The 16,812-nt window shown below is 41.0% G+C and overlaps 1 protein-coding gene across 3 annotated transcripts in view; it reads left to right on the top strand.

Annotated features, from left to right (window-relative positions):
• Positions 1-810: 810 nt before the first annotated feature.
• The window catches only part of ARHGAP5 (Rho GTPase activating protein 5), a 45,791-nt gene continuing 29,789 nt past the window's right edge, over positions 811-16,812 (top strand). For 2 of the 3 annotated variants that reach the window (XM_032187779.1, XM_032187781.1), the window contains exons 1-4: positions 811-915; positions 2,552-2,665; positions 8,121-8,227; positions 11,600-15,499. In XM_032187779.1, coding sequence (XP_032043670.1) covers positions 11,777-15,499 — 3,723 coding nt within the window. In that variant the 5' untranslated portion in view covers positions 811-915; positions 2,552-2,665; positions 8,121-8,227; positions 11,600-11,776. The remainder of the gene's footprint in view (positions 916-2,551; positions 2,666-8,120; positions 8,228-11,599; positions 15,500-16,812) is intronic. The other variant, XM_032187780.1, reaches the window with a different exon arrangement.

Here is a 16,812-nt window from a genome sequence, read left to right on the forward strand (position 1 = left end):
TTTATTAAGGCAAAAAAAGAGACAGAAGTGGTATGTTGTGTTTTATTTGCTAAGCCTGGAAATCACAGTGAAAAGCGCCAAGCAGCCTGGCAAGGGGGACGCAAGGCTGGCGGTGGGGCCCTTTGGCGTTCTCGTCTCCTCCCCACCGGGCAGCGGAGGACTGGGGCCGGCCCCGGCCCCTTCGGGGATGTTTTAAACTCCGTCGATCTGCCCCCATCGCTACCCTGAGCACCGAGCCCCGGCTCGCTGCGGGCACGCTTCGGGGCGGCTACAAGCCCGTACGCGCCTCCGCGGCGCCTCGGCCTAGCAGCGCGGGCGGCGGCGGGCCTAGAACCCGCGACCCCCGGAGCCCCGTCCCCTCCCCGCGCCACCCATGCGGCCGCCGGCACCAGGAGCGGGGCCGCCCGGCGCGCGTGCCCGCACGGGGAGGGGAGGGGAGTCGTAGGGGGGGGAGCGTCGGGCGCGCGGCCGGCTTCCCGGTGCCTCCAGCGGCAGCAGGAAGAGGCGCTGCCCCGCGCACGCGCAGCTGGCCGGGCGGGCGGGCGGGAGCGCGCGCGCTGAAGCCGCGGCGGCGGCGGGCGGGCGGGAGGGGAGAGGAGAGGGGAGGGGGGAGGGGAGGGAAGGGAAGCTGCTGAGGTAAAGTTAGGGGGAGCGAGAGGCGCCGTCAGGCAGCCGGCAGCCGGGGAGGCTTCGGCGGCCGCCATTACTGAGCCGTAGGGCGCCGGGGAAGGGAGCAGCGGGGAGGCGGGACGGGGGCTGCGGGCTGCGGCGGCGGGCCGGGGAGCGGAGCCGAGCCAGCCCCGCGGGGACGGGGCCGGGGCTGGGGCTGGGGGAGCCGCCGGCGTGGAGAGAGCGTCCCGGGCATGCTGCCGCCGCCGCCGCCGCCGCGGAGGAGCCGGATCCCGGCGGCCAGAGGTGAGGGCAGGGGCCGGCGGCCCCAAGCCGGCTGCGGGGGAAGGGGGCGGCACGGCCCGGCCCGGCCCGGCCCGGCGCGGAGGGGCTGCGGGCTGCGGCCGAGGCCCGGCCGAGCGGGGAGCGCGCAGGGCAGGGCAGGGCAGGGCAGGGAGCGGGGCGGCCGGCCCCGGCCAGGTGCTGGAGGCCTGGGCCGTGGGAGGGTCCGAGCCTGCCGTGCGCGGCTGCCAGCTGGCCGCGGCTCCCCGGGGAGGGAGGGAGGGAGGCAGGAAGGGAGCTCCCCGCTCCTCTCCTCTTCCTTCCTCATTCCCTCCTTCCCCTACTCCTCCGGCTTCCTCCCCTCTCCCATTCCCGCTGCCCGTCTCCTCCTCCCCCCCCCCCCTTTTCTCCTTTCTCCGTACTTCTTTCCCTCCTCGCCGCCCCCTTCTACTCGCTGCTCCTGCTTCTCCAGTGAATCTGAACAGTTGTCAGTTCTCCTCCTCCTTCCTTTCACCTTCAGATATCGCTCGACGCTAAATTTAAGAAAACTTCGCTCGCCTAATGATGTGTGTGCGTTTCTGTTTTTCCACCAGGTGGATTGTAAGCCTTTGAAATAGGGTAGCCAGTTGCAGTGTTGCAGCTCTCATGCGTTTTGAATCGCTTCAACCAGCATAACCTTTAGACTCTCTCCACCCAAGGAAAGCACCACAGATAGAACGCCATAGTGTTGAAAATATAGGACGTAAGGAGTATAAAGCACTATTTTCCTTGAAAATAGACTGTTTGTTCAGAGAAGGAGGACATACTCGTCACCTTCCCCCCCCCAGAATCCACCCCACCCTGGCTCTGTAGCCCCCTTTTGCCCTCTCCTGTATCGCTTTTGATAGCAGTGTGGAATATTTCCTTAATAAGTAGGAGGGGAACGTTTTAAATCTAGACCAAAATAGGCCTGTGGGGGTATATGTGTATTCTTTAGTTCAGTGTCATGCGGATAAGTGGAGGATTTCTTTTTTTCTTAATCAAGATCTTTGACAGAAATTTAAAAACTCTACACTGCAGAGTAAAGGCAGTAAAGAGAGAACTGCATTTGCTGGTCAATTGAACGTCCATTTTAAACCTGTGCATTGGAGCCAGTTACAGCATTGATACTTGTACACTTAGTTCATAAATGAATGAGGAATTAGTAGGCTGCATTTTTCTGTGCTGTCTTACCTTCCTGAGGTTCTTCAGTATGATAGCTGTTTTCAGCAGTGACATCAGTGACCAGAGTTACATGTTTTCTCAGGAAAAAAAAAAACACGTTTGTATTTCAAACTTGCAGTATGTATCTAAAACTAGGGTGTTGCAAATAGTCATCCAGGTGTGTTTTTATGAGGGTTTACCTTCTTTTGTTCCTTCTTTGAAAATTATTTTCAAGAAGTGTTACAATCTTTTTATAGTATTCTACTGGAACTCAGTGTTACTAGAGCTCTGAAAGCATGATGTCAATATAGTAAGATAGTAGATTTGTTTTTTTTAAAGGGTCTATGGCACTTACAGTAGCAGAAATTGTTTAAGCATTTGTTACATTATCACTAGCTTGGTGTATTTTGTAACAAGTTATTTTAAAGCTTGGAAAATACTGAACTTAAATAGTATGCTTTTTTTTTTTTTTTTAAAGTATCCCCATAGGAAGTGGCTGCCAGTGTTGTGTCGTCGCACTCCCCCCACCCCTCAAAATAAAAATAATTGCAACCAAATGCCTGCTGCTTACCGATATTGGACTTTATTTTAGGTAAGGCATTGCATGTGTAACATAATCCAATTAAATACCTCATGCTCAGACGGAATTGTTTTTAAAATCCTATATTTAGCACTAGCAATCAAATGCTGCACATTTTTGAGGTTCAAGATAAACTGTGTTTTCCTGAAGCTATAGGTGCTTTTCCTTGTTCAAACTTTGTAGGAAAGAAATGTGCAGATCATAATAACAGATTGTTCTGTATAAGTTTGGGAATTGTTATTTGAGTAGATGGTACAAAACTAATTCTACTTTTGTTTGATAAAGATTTAATATCTCTATAGAGAGAGATTGACAGAACCTTAAGACAGAAGATAAATCCCATGTGCTGGCATCCTTCGAGAATAATTTGCATAAAACTTTAAAACACTCCACATCATTGTTTTTGGTAGGCTAACATGTGGCGTGTCCTTAAAATTACGCATGTCAGGCATGCTTCAGGGATGATACTGTCTGACCTTTACTGAAAGAATGGAAGTTTGTGAAGCCAAATGTTCGGTATTAGGTACTGCTGGCAGAGTCACGTTGGTTCGCAGACTGAAAGCATTACATCCATAAATGACGTACCTACGAGAGTAAAACCTGAGCTGTGTGTGCTTACTGCGTGGTCGTGAAAGGCTGCTGCTGCTCAGGGGAGCCTGCGTTGGTCGGGAAGAGTTTCCCGTGCTGGCGAGAACTCCTGGGGCTTGCCTGAGCCGCACGGCCGCTAGGGGGCTTTGTAGGCATGGCTATCCTGGGATAGGCGCACCAAGCCCGGGCAGGCTCACTTCATTTGGCTGGCCATTTTAAATGCACGGTTAAAGTAAGCAACGCATTATTTGACCTAAGATTCCCGTTGTTTTGAAAGCGTTTAGCCACGCTTAGAAGAAAAAAAAAAAATTTCAGGTAGTTCCAACAACACTGAGAATTGTGTGTGAGCACTGACAAGATTTTTTCCTTGTTTCTGTGTTAGTAATAACTTAAAGGAGGCACAGTACTTTTGTTTTTTTCTCTGAGAATTCCTAGGCTAGAAGTTGGTGTAACTGAGGTGGAACATGGTTGTTTTTCCATTGGATTAAAAAAAAAAATTAGTAAGGGTATTAATTTTACAGATTATTGTTTGAACCTTGTCATCACTTCCTTAAATCTGTGGATTTTAGTGGGATATTTAAAGAAAATTGAGCTCAACATTTCTGGCAGGAAAAACTGAAGGAATTGCAGTGAAGTTATTTTGAATTCAGGTATTAACTGTGCTTTTTAAAATCATTAACACCTACCAGAAACTGAATTAATCAGTTGGTGGCTATTTCTGCACATTGCATTTTATGGTAAATTAGAGTTGTTTCTTTGGTTTTCAGTTACGGTTCCCACACGTTCTTGCAATGCTCTGTCAGCTGACACACTAGCACTGCAGAGGAATGTTTGCATTTTTAAAAACGTGAAACTAATACCTACATGCACAGCTTTAGAAACATGTACGGTTTTTACATTGTAGTATTAGCTCATGTAAGTTAGCTAATTATTAGTCAAAATATTATTTTCTACTTGCACATGGCTTTTTATTTGCTGATTTCATGAACAACTTAAAACAGAAGAGTCCTCATTTTGCATAGGTAGGACTTAGGCATCTGACTTGTACAAGGTCAAACACCAAGTTCCTGTTTGAATGAAGTTTCTAAACTAAGGGTGTCAGTACCTAGATTCTGTACAGCGGTTCCCCATTAAGCAAAATAACACAAAATGATCCAGATGTGTGGATCAGTGAAATTTTATCAAGCCGACCTCTGCCAAGATTTTAACTCCTCTTTGCAGCAGATGGATTTTAGCCCCATTTCTCTGCTTATCTTGTTCCATTCTTCCTCATCTGCCTCATTTTCTTTCTTTTTCTATCAGTTCTGTCTTGGATTCCCTTTGTAAGATTTCTTCCTTTCATGCTTTTGTGTTCTTCCTGAATAACTTAGTGCAGGCTACCTGATCAGGTTATTTACAGAGAAACTGCTGTGAACACTATGTGTGTCTTCAGTAGCTTTTCCCGTGGAAAAAGGATTATGAGTCTATTTTTTCTGTAAACTTGTACTATTTACTTTGCTGTTGAAAGCTTTGAACCTGCATTGAATGCTCTCAGATATTCAGAAATCTGTAGATAAGTCACTTGAGAGGCCTAAGTTCAGACTTGTGCAGTGATGATTATTTGAGCTTCTGAAGTTTACCTGTGTATTATACCTTGATCTAATTTGTGCAGTTTGTTTTGTGTTTGCTTTTTTTTTTTTTTTTTTTTTCCTAACAGCAGCAATGCTAATAGGTGCCCCTGGAATATTGGATTCCAGCTGAGGAGTGCCGTTCTCTTTTGAATTTAGAAATAAAAGCCTTGATTTAATTCTGGGTAATACACCAGAGGTCTTCAAAGTATTGTTATTAGTAGGAGAAATTTATTAAACGTGGTAAGATCTTTGAACTTCTGTTTTTAAACCCAGTTTTGCATTGACTTTTTAATATGAAGTTGAGCAGTCAGTTTTTCTCTTTTATAAACTGATTACTTTCCTTTTGTATACAAAGGAGTATCTAGTACCTGACTTCTTTAAGGATGGCAGGTGAATGTCATGGTAACTAAGTCTGAGATGAATACCAGACCAGTTGGGGTAATCTATTCTCATCTTCCACTTACCTAGCAGGACCAATCACCCTGCTGTTAAAACTCTGTTCTTTTGTCAGTCTGTGGCGCTACTGAAGACACTTAGGTCATCCCTTGTTACCATGCCGTTAATTGCTTGAGCTTATTTCCTGATGTGCAGTCTGATTTTTTTTTTTTTGGACTGGTACTTGCAGAATTTTACCAAGGAGCATTGACTTTACCCTTATTTTTAAATCAGATTTCATGTACAGGTAATTAGTGAAGATTACTGGTACTTGTGAGAGCACAACTACTGGCCTGGTAGTGAAGATAACGGGGCATCGTGAGAGATCAGGGCCTCAACAGACTTTGGTGAACTATGATTGTTGGTGAGATCATATTGGTGTACTCTGGACCTGATTTAGTTTGTAAAAAGGATTGTTTTGAAGATATTCTTTTATGCTTGTTAGAGTAAAAAAAGATACTTGGAGGAAAATACTGAATGTGAAGTAGCACAGCTACCTTAAGCTACATCAACATTGTTATTAGCTCTTTAAGTGCCAATAGTTGAATTGTTGTTCTGCTGTGTTTTGGGTAGATAGGTCTTGGGAGTTCGGATACCCTACTAAATATTTTCTAATCCTAAATTTCGTTTCTCAAAGTGTGAAACGAGGGCTGCATCGGTATGAAAAGTTTGTCAGTAGTAACCTGAATCTAAACCTGTAGCTTTCTTGAAGACACAGTCCTTAGTATTTGAAAGTGGTATGCATTCAAAACTGATCTACAGGCTATTTCCGTGACATTTAATGTGTTTGAATTGACTTTGTGATCCACAGTGGAGTTTGCAGGAATTTTCTCTCAGTGTATTCACACATCCTGCAAAGCAGACTAGGCTGGGATGGCCCTTCTCTTCATGTGTGCTTTTTTGTTATTTTCTGCTTGGCAACCTAATTTACAAACACTATCACAGAACTGTGATGACTGAAACTAACCCTGACAAGTAGTGGTCCCTAACTGTTGCCTCTACTCAAAATTAGTGAGTTGGAGGATTGCAGGGAAACACTTTTTCCTTCCCCTGTCAGTGTTGTTTTCAGCTGCTTGGTTTGCTGTGGGCATGAGCAGTTCTCCTGCCACGTTTGTGCTTCGGTATTAGGTCTGCAGACGGTAAACATTTTTAGGTTCAGCGACCAATTTCAGAAGGTATTCAGAAGTAGTCCAAGTATTTGTGTGTAAGTGATTTCCTTGCCTATGGACCCATCTGCAGCTTCCTGTGCAGCTGCAATCACCGAATAGTGATAGGTGATGGTATTTTAGTATTTATTAGCTGCTGATAATATGATATCCTGTGCTAAAGTTTAGAATTCTGCTCAAAAGACTTTGAGAGACTTAATAGAAAATAAATGGCACCAGTGACTGTAGCAGGTCATGTGGTGCCTGTTTTTAAAGAGCTTTCTCCTGTGGCAGAGTGTGTGGTGCCCACTGGGGCTGGTGCCCCCAGCTGCCTGCATGCGGGCAGGGACGCTTCTCCCCCTGGCAGCCCGACAGCTCCGCCAGGTGCCCAGGCAGCCCCTCCGCTGTTCCTGGCTGCTGTGGGTGCAGGGCAGTGCCACACACAGCTGGGAGGGCACGGCAGGGATGTGGCTTGACTCCTCTCTTCTCTTCGGCGTGACGGAGGCTAGCCTTAAAGCAGGGCCAGGCTTAGCTCAGGACTGCTGGCATGCTAGCTAGTCACTGTGATGTCTGGTACCACGAGCTGAGAGCTACAGGACCGATGTGGCGTTGGTATCCTGCTTATCGCTTGCTTTGTCCAAAAGGATTACTAAAGCTTAAATTTTTTTCCATTACCTTTATTATTTCCAAAGCAAAGTAGAATTCCAAAGAATATAATTGTAATGAACCCCCAAAAAATTAAACAAGAAAAAGCTTTGCCGTACTTTCCTGATGTTACGTTTAGCACGTTTCCAGCATGGTGCTGCATCTCGTTTAAAAATGATCGCTTTCCTTAGTTAAAAGTGGTGTAAATCATGCTCCAGTCCAAGTGCCTCAAGTTTCTTTCCTTTTCTTTATGATATTATGTGCAGCACTGACCCAGCACTCAGTCTGGTTTTGTGTGGTTGCAAACTGAAGAAGTTCCATGGAAGAGACCCAATTTTGCTTACTTTATAGCAGCAGCCATGCAGTAAAATCTATGCATACCAGGGTTATACTAATAAATTAGTATCCTAGTTGAGAATACAACATATTCCAGTAAAGTTACGTTTTCAATTTCTGATTTGTCACAGTCAATGAGATCATTAACTTTAGAAAGGCTTTCTTTCTTTTTTTTTTTTTTTTCCAGGTAAAAGGGTTTTGAGATACTCAGTAATTTTTTTAGTAATAAAACTTAGATACATATCTTGGGGCATACATTCACTTTATGTATTCTGCAGTTACTGGCTGTACTGACTTAATCTTGCAAAACTATATTTGAAATATTTTAAAAGTTCCAAATTCTGTCAGTAATTAGTGATTTTTGTATCTCATATTTTGTGTGTTATCTGAGACACTGTATTCACTTTTCAGAAGAGGCTTCTGCAGCCTAGGAGTTGTTAAAATATCAAGCTGAACTTATGAAATCACAGGTCCTTAGGAAGAGTTATGTCCTCTGTCTGTTCCAAGTATTAATAGCTGCGTTTAGAGAATTTAAACCCTCTAGGTTTAGAGGAAGATCCAGCTTGGGCTCTGACTTCTGAATTAGGTTTATAGTTTTAAAATGAGGGAAACAATTATCATGCACAGGTTAAGAGTTGTACCTTTTCTGATTGCTGCTCCTGCTTTCATTATTTTGAAATTGCTAATGAATCTTACTTTTGTTTTCAGATCCCTCAGGGAAGGACTTACTGAAGGACACAGTTTAAATGTGTGACATCACTGCAGAAAGATCACAGCAGGATAATCATCTTGCTTTGCACCTTGTTTTCCTAAGGGTAAGTTTGGGCTTTAGGTCTTCATAATCTTGTGTTTAAGGGGGAGGGTAGGTGAATAAATACCAGGTGATATGCTGTATTTTCTTAAAACTACACTGGGAAATCTAAAAGCCTGTAGAGATGAGATCCTACGGCAAGATTATCGAAGGTCAGATTCTTCCTGCAGTGAAGTCATACACTTTGTGTTCCATAGTTGGTCAAAATCCTTCTACATGTAGAAGTGCACTATTATTTTCAATTCAAAGACTGAAGTAACTTGGAGAAAACAAACAGCCCCTCCTTTGAATCTGTAACAAGGAAAAAGCTGGGGGGAGGGGACTCGGAGTATTTTCATTTTGTTATACTGGATTAGTCAGATTGAAAGATTGAAGTAATGTAATGAAAGTACCTTATTGTGCATTTCCTGTGTGTATGTTTCAAAATTGTACAGTGCATTTAAATTAGTAGTATACCAAAAAGAAGAATCTTCCATTTAGGCAGCAATTCAATAATGATTACATATTAAATATGAAGTAATTATAATGTTAGATTTTTATCAAGTTTATTACTTAATTAAAATAGATTTCATTCTATGACTTTGCTTTGTCAGTGCAAAATAGAATATTATTTTTTTTAGAAGAGCTAGTTTTAAATATGTAAAGTGATTCAGCTTCCACTGTTTTGAGAATCTTCCATGTCAGAAATTCTATGAGAGGGTAGAGTGTTTGTTTTTGCATTGTAAGTGTCCCGTTTCACCTTACTCTTTTTACTTTGTCTCTTAAAAATGTATTGATTGGTTAAAACATTTATTACTAGAGAAGGAAGAACCTTTGCTATGTGAGGATGTAGGGTATCTGAAAGTATTGATTGCTTCTTGTAAACTAGTTGCAAATAGACAGTGTCTTCCTGATTAAATGAAATAATACTGTGAATGAAGACTTTTGTGTTCTAGTTTAGTCCACATCAAATCTGTATTGTGCTGTGGTAAATGGAAAACATTTTATAGCACAAATGGTGACTGAACTTCTCATTCTAATAGATTGAATGATGCTACTATGATGAGCTTTGCTTTGGAAACAAAACACTGGGTTTATTTGTAGTAATATAAACACGGCTTTTACTAAGTATTTTTGTTTCCAGAGCCATCTTCTATTAGCTCTGAATTCTCTGTTTTACGGATATAAAAATATACTGGAAGAAGTGAAAAAAAAAAACAAAAAAACACAAACAAACAAACAAAAAAAAACCTAAACAGTCTAAAATAAGTTCTTTCTGTATGTCTTTGTGTAAATGGATTTAAAACAAACAAAAATTACTAAAAAGCATCATGTTTCACTTCTTGCAATATGAAAGCTGTTCAGTATAAAAATTTTTATTTTCCCTTTCATTTTGCAATGAAATTCATGCTTCGTTTAAAATAAATAGTTAAAAAGGTGTTTTTCTTCACTGTTTCCATACCTGAAAGCTTTTTTTTTTTTTTTTTTTTTACATATATTTATTTCTATATTGTGATCAATGAACTTTGTTACAGAGTTTGTTACATAAAGACTATGCTTTTGATCAGAAGTTCAGATTTCTATTTGTGGGTGTTAGGCTGGAAGTTGGAAAACTGTTGACCAGGCATTGATTCTTTATAGCCAAGGTATTGAAAGTCCACTTTCTATTACAGCGTGATACAAATATTTCTCTTATTACTGCATGCCATCAAGCTTAGGTATGTTTTAATGTTTGCAACTCAGTATTGAGGTAGATTTTGAGAACCTTTTGGGTGGCAGGTCATGGAATATCATGAGTTGGAAAGGACCCACCAGGATGGAGTCTAGCTCATGGCTCCACACAGGACTTTTTTTTCTTACCGAAGAAAGGTACTACAGTACCACTCTCAACAAATTGTTGATAAGAACGAGAAAAGTAGTATTATCAACATATGTTCACAATAGTTAGGGTTGGAAGGGACCTCTGGAGGTTAGCTGGTTCAGTGCCCCTGCTGAAGCAGGAAGACCCAGATTGAGTTGCCCAGGATCGAGTGCAGACAGCTTCTGAATATCTCCAGTGAGGGAGGCTCAGCATTCTCTCTGAGCAGCCTGTTCCAGTGCTCAGTCACCTGCACTTCTTCTAGAACTGCACGAAGTTCTGTCAGCCCTTCCCTGCACCTTATCGAGGTCTCTGTGGAAGGCAGCGCAGCCCTCTGGTGTATCAGCCAATCCTCCCAGCTGCGTCATCGGCAAACTTGCTGAGCATGCGCTCCGCCCCATCATCTAAGTCATAAAGGAAGATGTTGAACAGTATTACACTGAATATTAACCCCCTGTGTACACCTCCAGTTAGTGGCCCTAATCATAGTCTGCTGAGTCTGGCCATTCAGCTATTCATTTTTTATGGTTTGAGAGTAGTGCAATTGTTTCTAAAATAGTAAATGTCTTTCCATTTGCATACTGCAAATGTATGCAAACAGTATCTTCTGATTAAAAGATGAATGGTACTTGTTACAGCAGATGTCAGCTTCAATCAAACTTCTGGAACCTTGTAATAATTTTGTGGAAGTTTGTGTGTAGGTAGAGTTTCTTTTAACAGCTATTCTACGTTTTTGTTTTTGCTAGAGACAGAAGGACTGAGTGACTTGTAATTTTAAAAACCTCAGAGTTAAGTCTTTGTTTTTCTGTATTAGTATCTGTATACCAATGTTCATACTTAGTACAATTCAGGTTAGAAACTTCTACTTAAAAACAATTTACTGTTGGTATACAAATGAAGTAGTTTACTTTTGCAGAATAGCTACCAGCTGAGTCCCATTGTCAACTTCCTGGTTTTACAGCTTATTTTAAACATTTCTTTACTGAAACCTCAAACCAAACCTTTAAATGCACACAAAAGTAACGTGATTCGTGCAGGTAAGCCTGCTATTCAGTGGAAGTATGAACATGAATAGAAGTACGTGTGCGTGAATATTTGGTTGGGTTTAGAGTTGTATTTATATTGTTGTATTTATACTTGGTGAGAACCAGCTACTGTAAAATTTCACTTGCCCCTCATCCCAAGTAATAAGATGAATTCTGAAAAAACAACAAATGCTTTTTGGTGCTCCTAAGTTAGGAAAGAAAACAGTAATTTGTACTTTTCAGATGTATGCTGATCACCTATCCAAACAGATGAACCGTTATTGATCTATGTCTAAAAACTGTTCACTTTTAAATCTATGATATAAAAACGTTAATGTGAGTTAATGCTGAGTTCAAGGTCACATTTAAATTAGTTGTGGAATTTTCATATACAGAGAAAACCATTTCAGAGTAAGCAAGTAACAGTGCTTTATTTTTTTTTTCCTCTTATGAATTATAGAAGGGAAATACCTTCAGCCTTTAACTTTTCTCCTCTTTTTTTTTTTTTCTTTAGGAAGATGATCTTCCTTGTCCTGAGTATTTGAAGTTCTCTCAATGACGAGCTGAAGCAAGAACAACTGAAAGCTCTTTCTGAAACCCTGGATATACAATTTCAAACTTGTAGGAACATTTCCAGAATGAAAACCACATACAGTTACCTTGATAATTGCAGAAGGATGAGAGGAAAGTTATGATGGCAAAAAACAAAGAGCCACGTCCCCCATCTTATGCTGTTAGTGTTGTTGGACTGTCTGGAACTGAAAAGGATAAAGGTAACTGTGGAGTTGGAAAATCGTGTTTGTGCAATAGATTCGTTCGCTCAAAAGCAGATGAATACTATCCTGAGCATACCTCTGTGCTTAGCACAATTGACTTTGGAGGAAGAGTTGTTAACAATGATCACTTTTTGTACTGGGGTGACGTAACACAAAGCGGTGAGGATGGAATTGAGTGCCGAATTCATGTTATTGAACAGACTGAGTTCATTGATGACCAGACTTTCTTGCCTCATCGGAGTACGAACTTACAACCCTATATAAAACGTGCAGCTGCCTCCAAACTGCAGTCAGCAGAAAAACTAATGTATATTTGCACAGATCAGCTGGGCTTGGAGCAAGACTTTGAGCAAAAACAAATGCCTGAAGGGAAATTAAGCATAGATGGTTTTTTACTGTGCATTGATGTAAGCCAAGGATGCAATAGGAAGTTCGATGATCAACTTAAATTTGTGAATAATCTCTACATTCAGCTATCAAAGTCTAAGAAACCTATAATAATAGCAGCAACAAAATGTGATGAATGTGTGGATCACTATCTACGAGAAGTTCAGGCGTTTGCTTCAAATAAGAAAAACCTTGTGGTAGTGGAAACATCAGCAAGATTCAATGTCAACGTTGAAACTTGTTTTACTGCACTGGTACAAATGATGGATAAAACTCGTGGTAAACCTAAAATCATCCCCTATTTGGATGCCTATAAAACACAAAGACAGCTAGTTGTTACAGCAACAGACAAGTTTGAAAAACTTGTCCAAACTGTGAGAGACTATCATGCCACTTGGAAAACTGTTAGTAATAAACTGAAAAACCACCCTGATTATGAAGAGTACATAAATTTGGAAGGAACAAAAAAGGCCAAAAATACATTTTCAAAACACATAGAGCAGCTTAAACAGGAGCATATTAGAAAAAGAAAAGAAGAATATATTAATGCATTGCCAAGAGCTCTTAATACTCTTCTGTCAAATCTTGATGAGATTGAACATTTGGGCTGGTCAGAAGCCTTGAAGTTAATAGAGAAAAGGCCTGATTTCCACTCCTGTTTTGTAGTGCTTGAAAAAACACCTTGGGATGAAACTGACCATATAGACAAAGTGAATGACAGAAGGATTCCATTTGATCTTCTCACCACACTAGAGGCAGAAAAGGTTTATCAAAACCACGTGCAGCATCTTATATCTGAAAAAAGGAGGGTGGAAATGAAGGAGAAATTCAAAAAAACTCTTGAGAAAATCCAGTTCATTTCACCTGGACAGCCATGGGAAGAAGTTATATGTTTTGTAATGGAGGACGAGGCATTCAAATATATCACTGATGCAGATAGCAAGGAAGTGTATGGTAGGCATCAGAGGGAGATTGTGGAAAAAGCCAAAGAGGAGTTTCAGGAAATGCTTTTTGAACATTCAGAGCTGTTTTATGACCTGGATCTTAATGCAACGCCAAGTTCAGATAAAATGAGTGAAATTCATGCAGTTTTGAGTGAAGAGCCTAGATACAAAGCTTTACAGAAACTTGCACCTGACAGAGAATCTCTTCTGCTTAAACACATAGGATTTGTTTATCACCCAACTAAAGAAACTTGTCTCAGTGGCCAAAATTGCATGGACATTAAAGTAGAGCAGCTACTTGCCAACAGCCTTCTGCAGCTAGATCATGGCCGTTCAAATTTATACCACGATAGTGCCAACATAGATAAGGTTAATCTTTTCATTTTGGGCAAAGATGGCCTTGCACAAGAATTAGCAAATGAAATTCGGACACAATCCACTGATGATGAATATGCATTAGATGGAAAAATATATGAATTAGATCTTAGGCCTGTTGATGCAAAATCCCCATACCTGTTGACTCAGTTGTGGACCTCTACCTTCAAACCACATGGTTGTTTCTGTGTGTTTAACTCCATTGAATCTCTGAATTTTATTGGGGATTGCATTGCAAAAATAAGGGCTGAAGCATCTCAGATAAGGAGAGACAAGTATATGGCTAATCTTCCATTTACGTTGATCCTGGCTAATCAGAGGGACAGTGTTAGCAAGAATCTGCCTATTCTGAGACATCAGGGACAGCAGCTGGCTAACAAATTGCAGTGTCCTTTTGTAGATGTGCCTGCTGGTACATATCCACGTAAATTTAATGAGACCCAAATAAAACAAGCTCTGAGGGGAGTACTGGAAGCAGTTAAACACCACTTTGATGTTGTAAGTCCTGTTCCTACCATTAAAGATCTGTCAGAGGCTGACTTAAGAATTGTGATGTGTGCCATGTGTGGTGATCCATTCAGTGTGGATCTCATTCTGTCACCCTTCCTTGACTCTCACTCCTGTAGTGCTGCTCAGGCTGGCCAGAACAATTCTTTGATGCTTGATAAAATAATAGGTGAAAAGAGGCGCCGCATACAAATCACTATATTATCGTACCACTCCTCGATTGGTGTAAGGAAAGATGAACTCGTTCACGGATATATACTGGTCTATTCCGCAAAGCGGAAGGCATCCATGGGAATGCTTCGTGCGTTTCTTTCTGAAGTTCAGGATACGATTCCTGTCCAGTTAGTGGCTGTTACAGACAGCCAGGCAGACTTTTTTGAGAATGAAGCAATCAAGGAACTCATGACTGAAGGAGAGCACATAGCAACAGAGATTACTGCGAAGTTTACAGCTCTGTATTCATTATCTCAGTATCATCGTCAAACTGAGGTCTTCACGTTGTTCTTCAGTGATGTGTTAGAGAAGAAAAACATGATTGAAAGTTCTTATATGTCAGACAGCACAAGGGAAACAACACACACAAGTGAAGATGTTTTTTCAAGATCTCCCAGAGGAAGTTCCCTTGACTATAACTATCCAGATTCAGAGGATGATGCTGAGGGACCACCGCCTTACAGTCCAATTGGTGATGATGTGAGGTTACTCCCGACGCCCAGTGAGCGTTCAAAATACCGACTGGACTTGGAAGGAAATGAGTATCCTATCCACAGTACGCCTCTCAATTGTCACGACCACGAACGCAACCATAAAGTGCCTCCTCCAATAAAACCGAAACCCCTTGTTCCAAGAACAAATGTGAAAAAACTGGATCCTAACCTCCTAAAAACAATTGAGGCAGGTATTGGTAAAAATCCCAGGAAACAACCTTCTCGGGTGCCTGCAGCACCACCAGAAGATATAGACCAATCTGACAACTATGCTGAACCTATTGACACGATTTTCAAACATAAAGGCTTTACAGATGATACCTATGCAGTTCCAGATGACAGTCAGAACCGTGTTATTAAAGTTCGAAATTCAATTGTTATAAATGCCCAGGGTGATGAAGAAAATGGGTTTTCTGACAGAATGTCTAAAAGTCACGGGGAGAGAAGACCTTCAAAGTACAAATACAAGTCTAAGACACTGTTCAGCAAAGCTAAGTCTTACTACAGGAGAACGCATTCGGATGCAAGTGATGACGAGGCTTTTACCACCTCTAAAACTAAAAGAAAAGGAAGGCATCGTGGAAGTGAAGAAGACCCGCTGCTTTCACCTGTCGAAACATGGAAGGGTGGCATAGATAATCCTGCTATCACATCAGATCAAGAATTGGATGATAAAAAAATGAAAAAGAAAACTCACAAAGGAAAAGAAGATAAGAAGGTAAGTTGACTGATTTGTGATAAGACATGGCTCGGTAAACCATCTGTGTGCGTCCGTATGTATAGATAATTTTTCCCCACTTCTAGTGCATTGTGAGAAGGGAAGAGTTAAAACATGCAAGAGTTGCACCTTATTTTGAAATGGTTTATTTAAAATTTCAATGTAGCACTGCTTCATTTTGTCCAAGATTTCTATGTGGCTTGATCAGAACCCGCGAACTTGAGGGAACAAGGTGGATTGTCTGCCTAAGTTTCAGCTCTTTTCTGTATGTACATATGCAGTTTCACTTCCTTCTGTATGAGTAAGTAGAGGCAGAATTTGGTCCAAATATCTTGCCTTATTAATCATGACATTTATTTAAAAAAAAAAAAAAATGCTTTATAAGTTCCTGGGTAGAACTGGTTCTTTCAGTTCTTGCAGGTCTGGCTGTTGGAATGAAGTTAAGGGCTGGTGAATGAAAGGAGTGGTTTCTTTTTAATTCTCAGTTGTCTACCAGGAACCTGTAACTCTAAAACAAGAGCATGAAAAGGAAACTTTGTATAGTGCTTGCTTACTTACTGCTGCATTTTCCTAGTGTGGGCAAGCAAATAATCAATTTGGAAGCTGTGCTACCTGTACAGTTCTCTGTTCAAACAAAGGGAACAAAATGCCTGCCTAGTATGGCTTTCTACATAATGATTTGATATTCTGCTTGAAAAATGACTATTTTGTTTTGATCTTTATGCTTGGTATTCACATATTTTGGGTAGTGTCATGATGTAGGTACTGGATGTATATTCTTTATAGTTCAGATTTTAAATTTCGGCAAGCAGTCATTGTCTTTTGCATGTAGACCCCATTTAATATTCAATTGGTAATTTTTCTGGTCAGTTACATATTTTCTTTCTTGTATGATGATAAGTTGACATCTTAATATTGTCATTTGTAGTGTTTTAAAAACTTTCCTGATATCTGACAGTACTGGAATAGTATTTAGAAAAAAGTTTTGCTCAAACAGAATACAGAGTTAAATTTTACTAATGGATTAAACTCTGAATTTCTATTCTTGGGATGCAGCTGTGATTTGAATTACACATGACCGATTTAAAGGGCACTAAATTTTCTTAAGGTTTCCTAGCAAGCATAAATAATGATGTCTTGTGGTTATAAAATCATATGGTTAAAAATACTTTGAAGTTATTCTTTCTGGAAAGCATTTTTTTAAAAAACAATAATTTATATACTTTTGATTGAAATGATCTTGCCATGTTGACATTGAAATATAGTGTTCATAATCTTCCTACTGTCTCAGCTGTGTTGAGTTGACAGAGAAT

Source organism: Aythya fuligula, chromosome 5, assembly GCF_009819795.1.
Source record: "Aythya fuligula isolate bAytFul2 chromosome 5, bAytFul2.pri, whole genome shotgun sequence".
NCBI classification, from domain to species: domain Eukaryota; kingdom Metazoa; phylum Chordata; class Aves; order Anseriformes; family Anatidae; genus Aythya; species Aythya fuligula.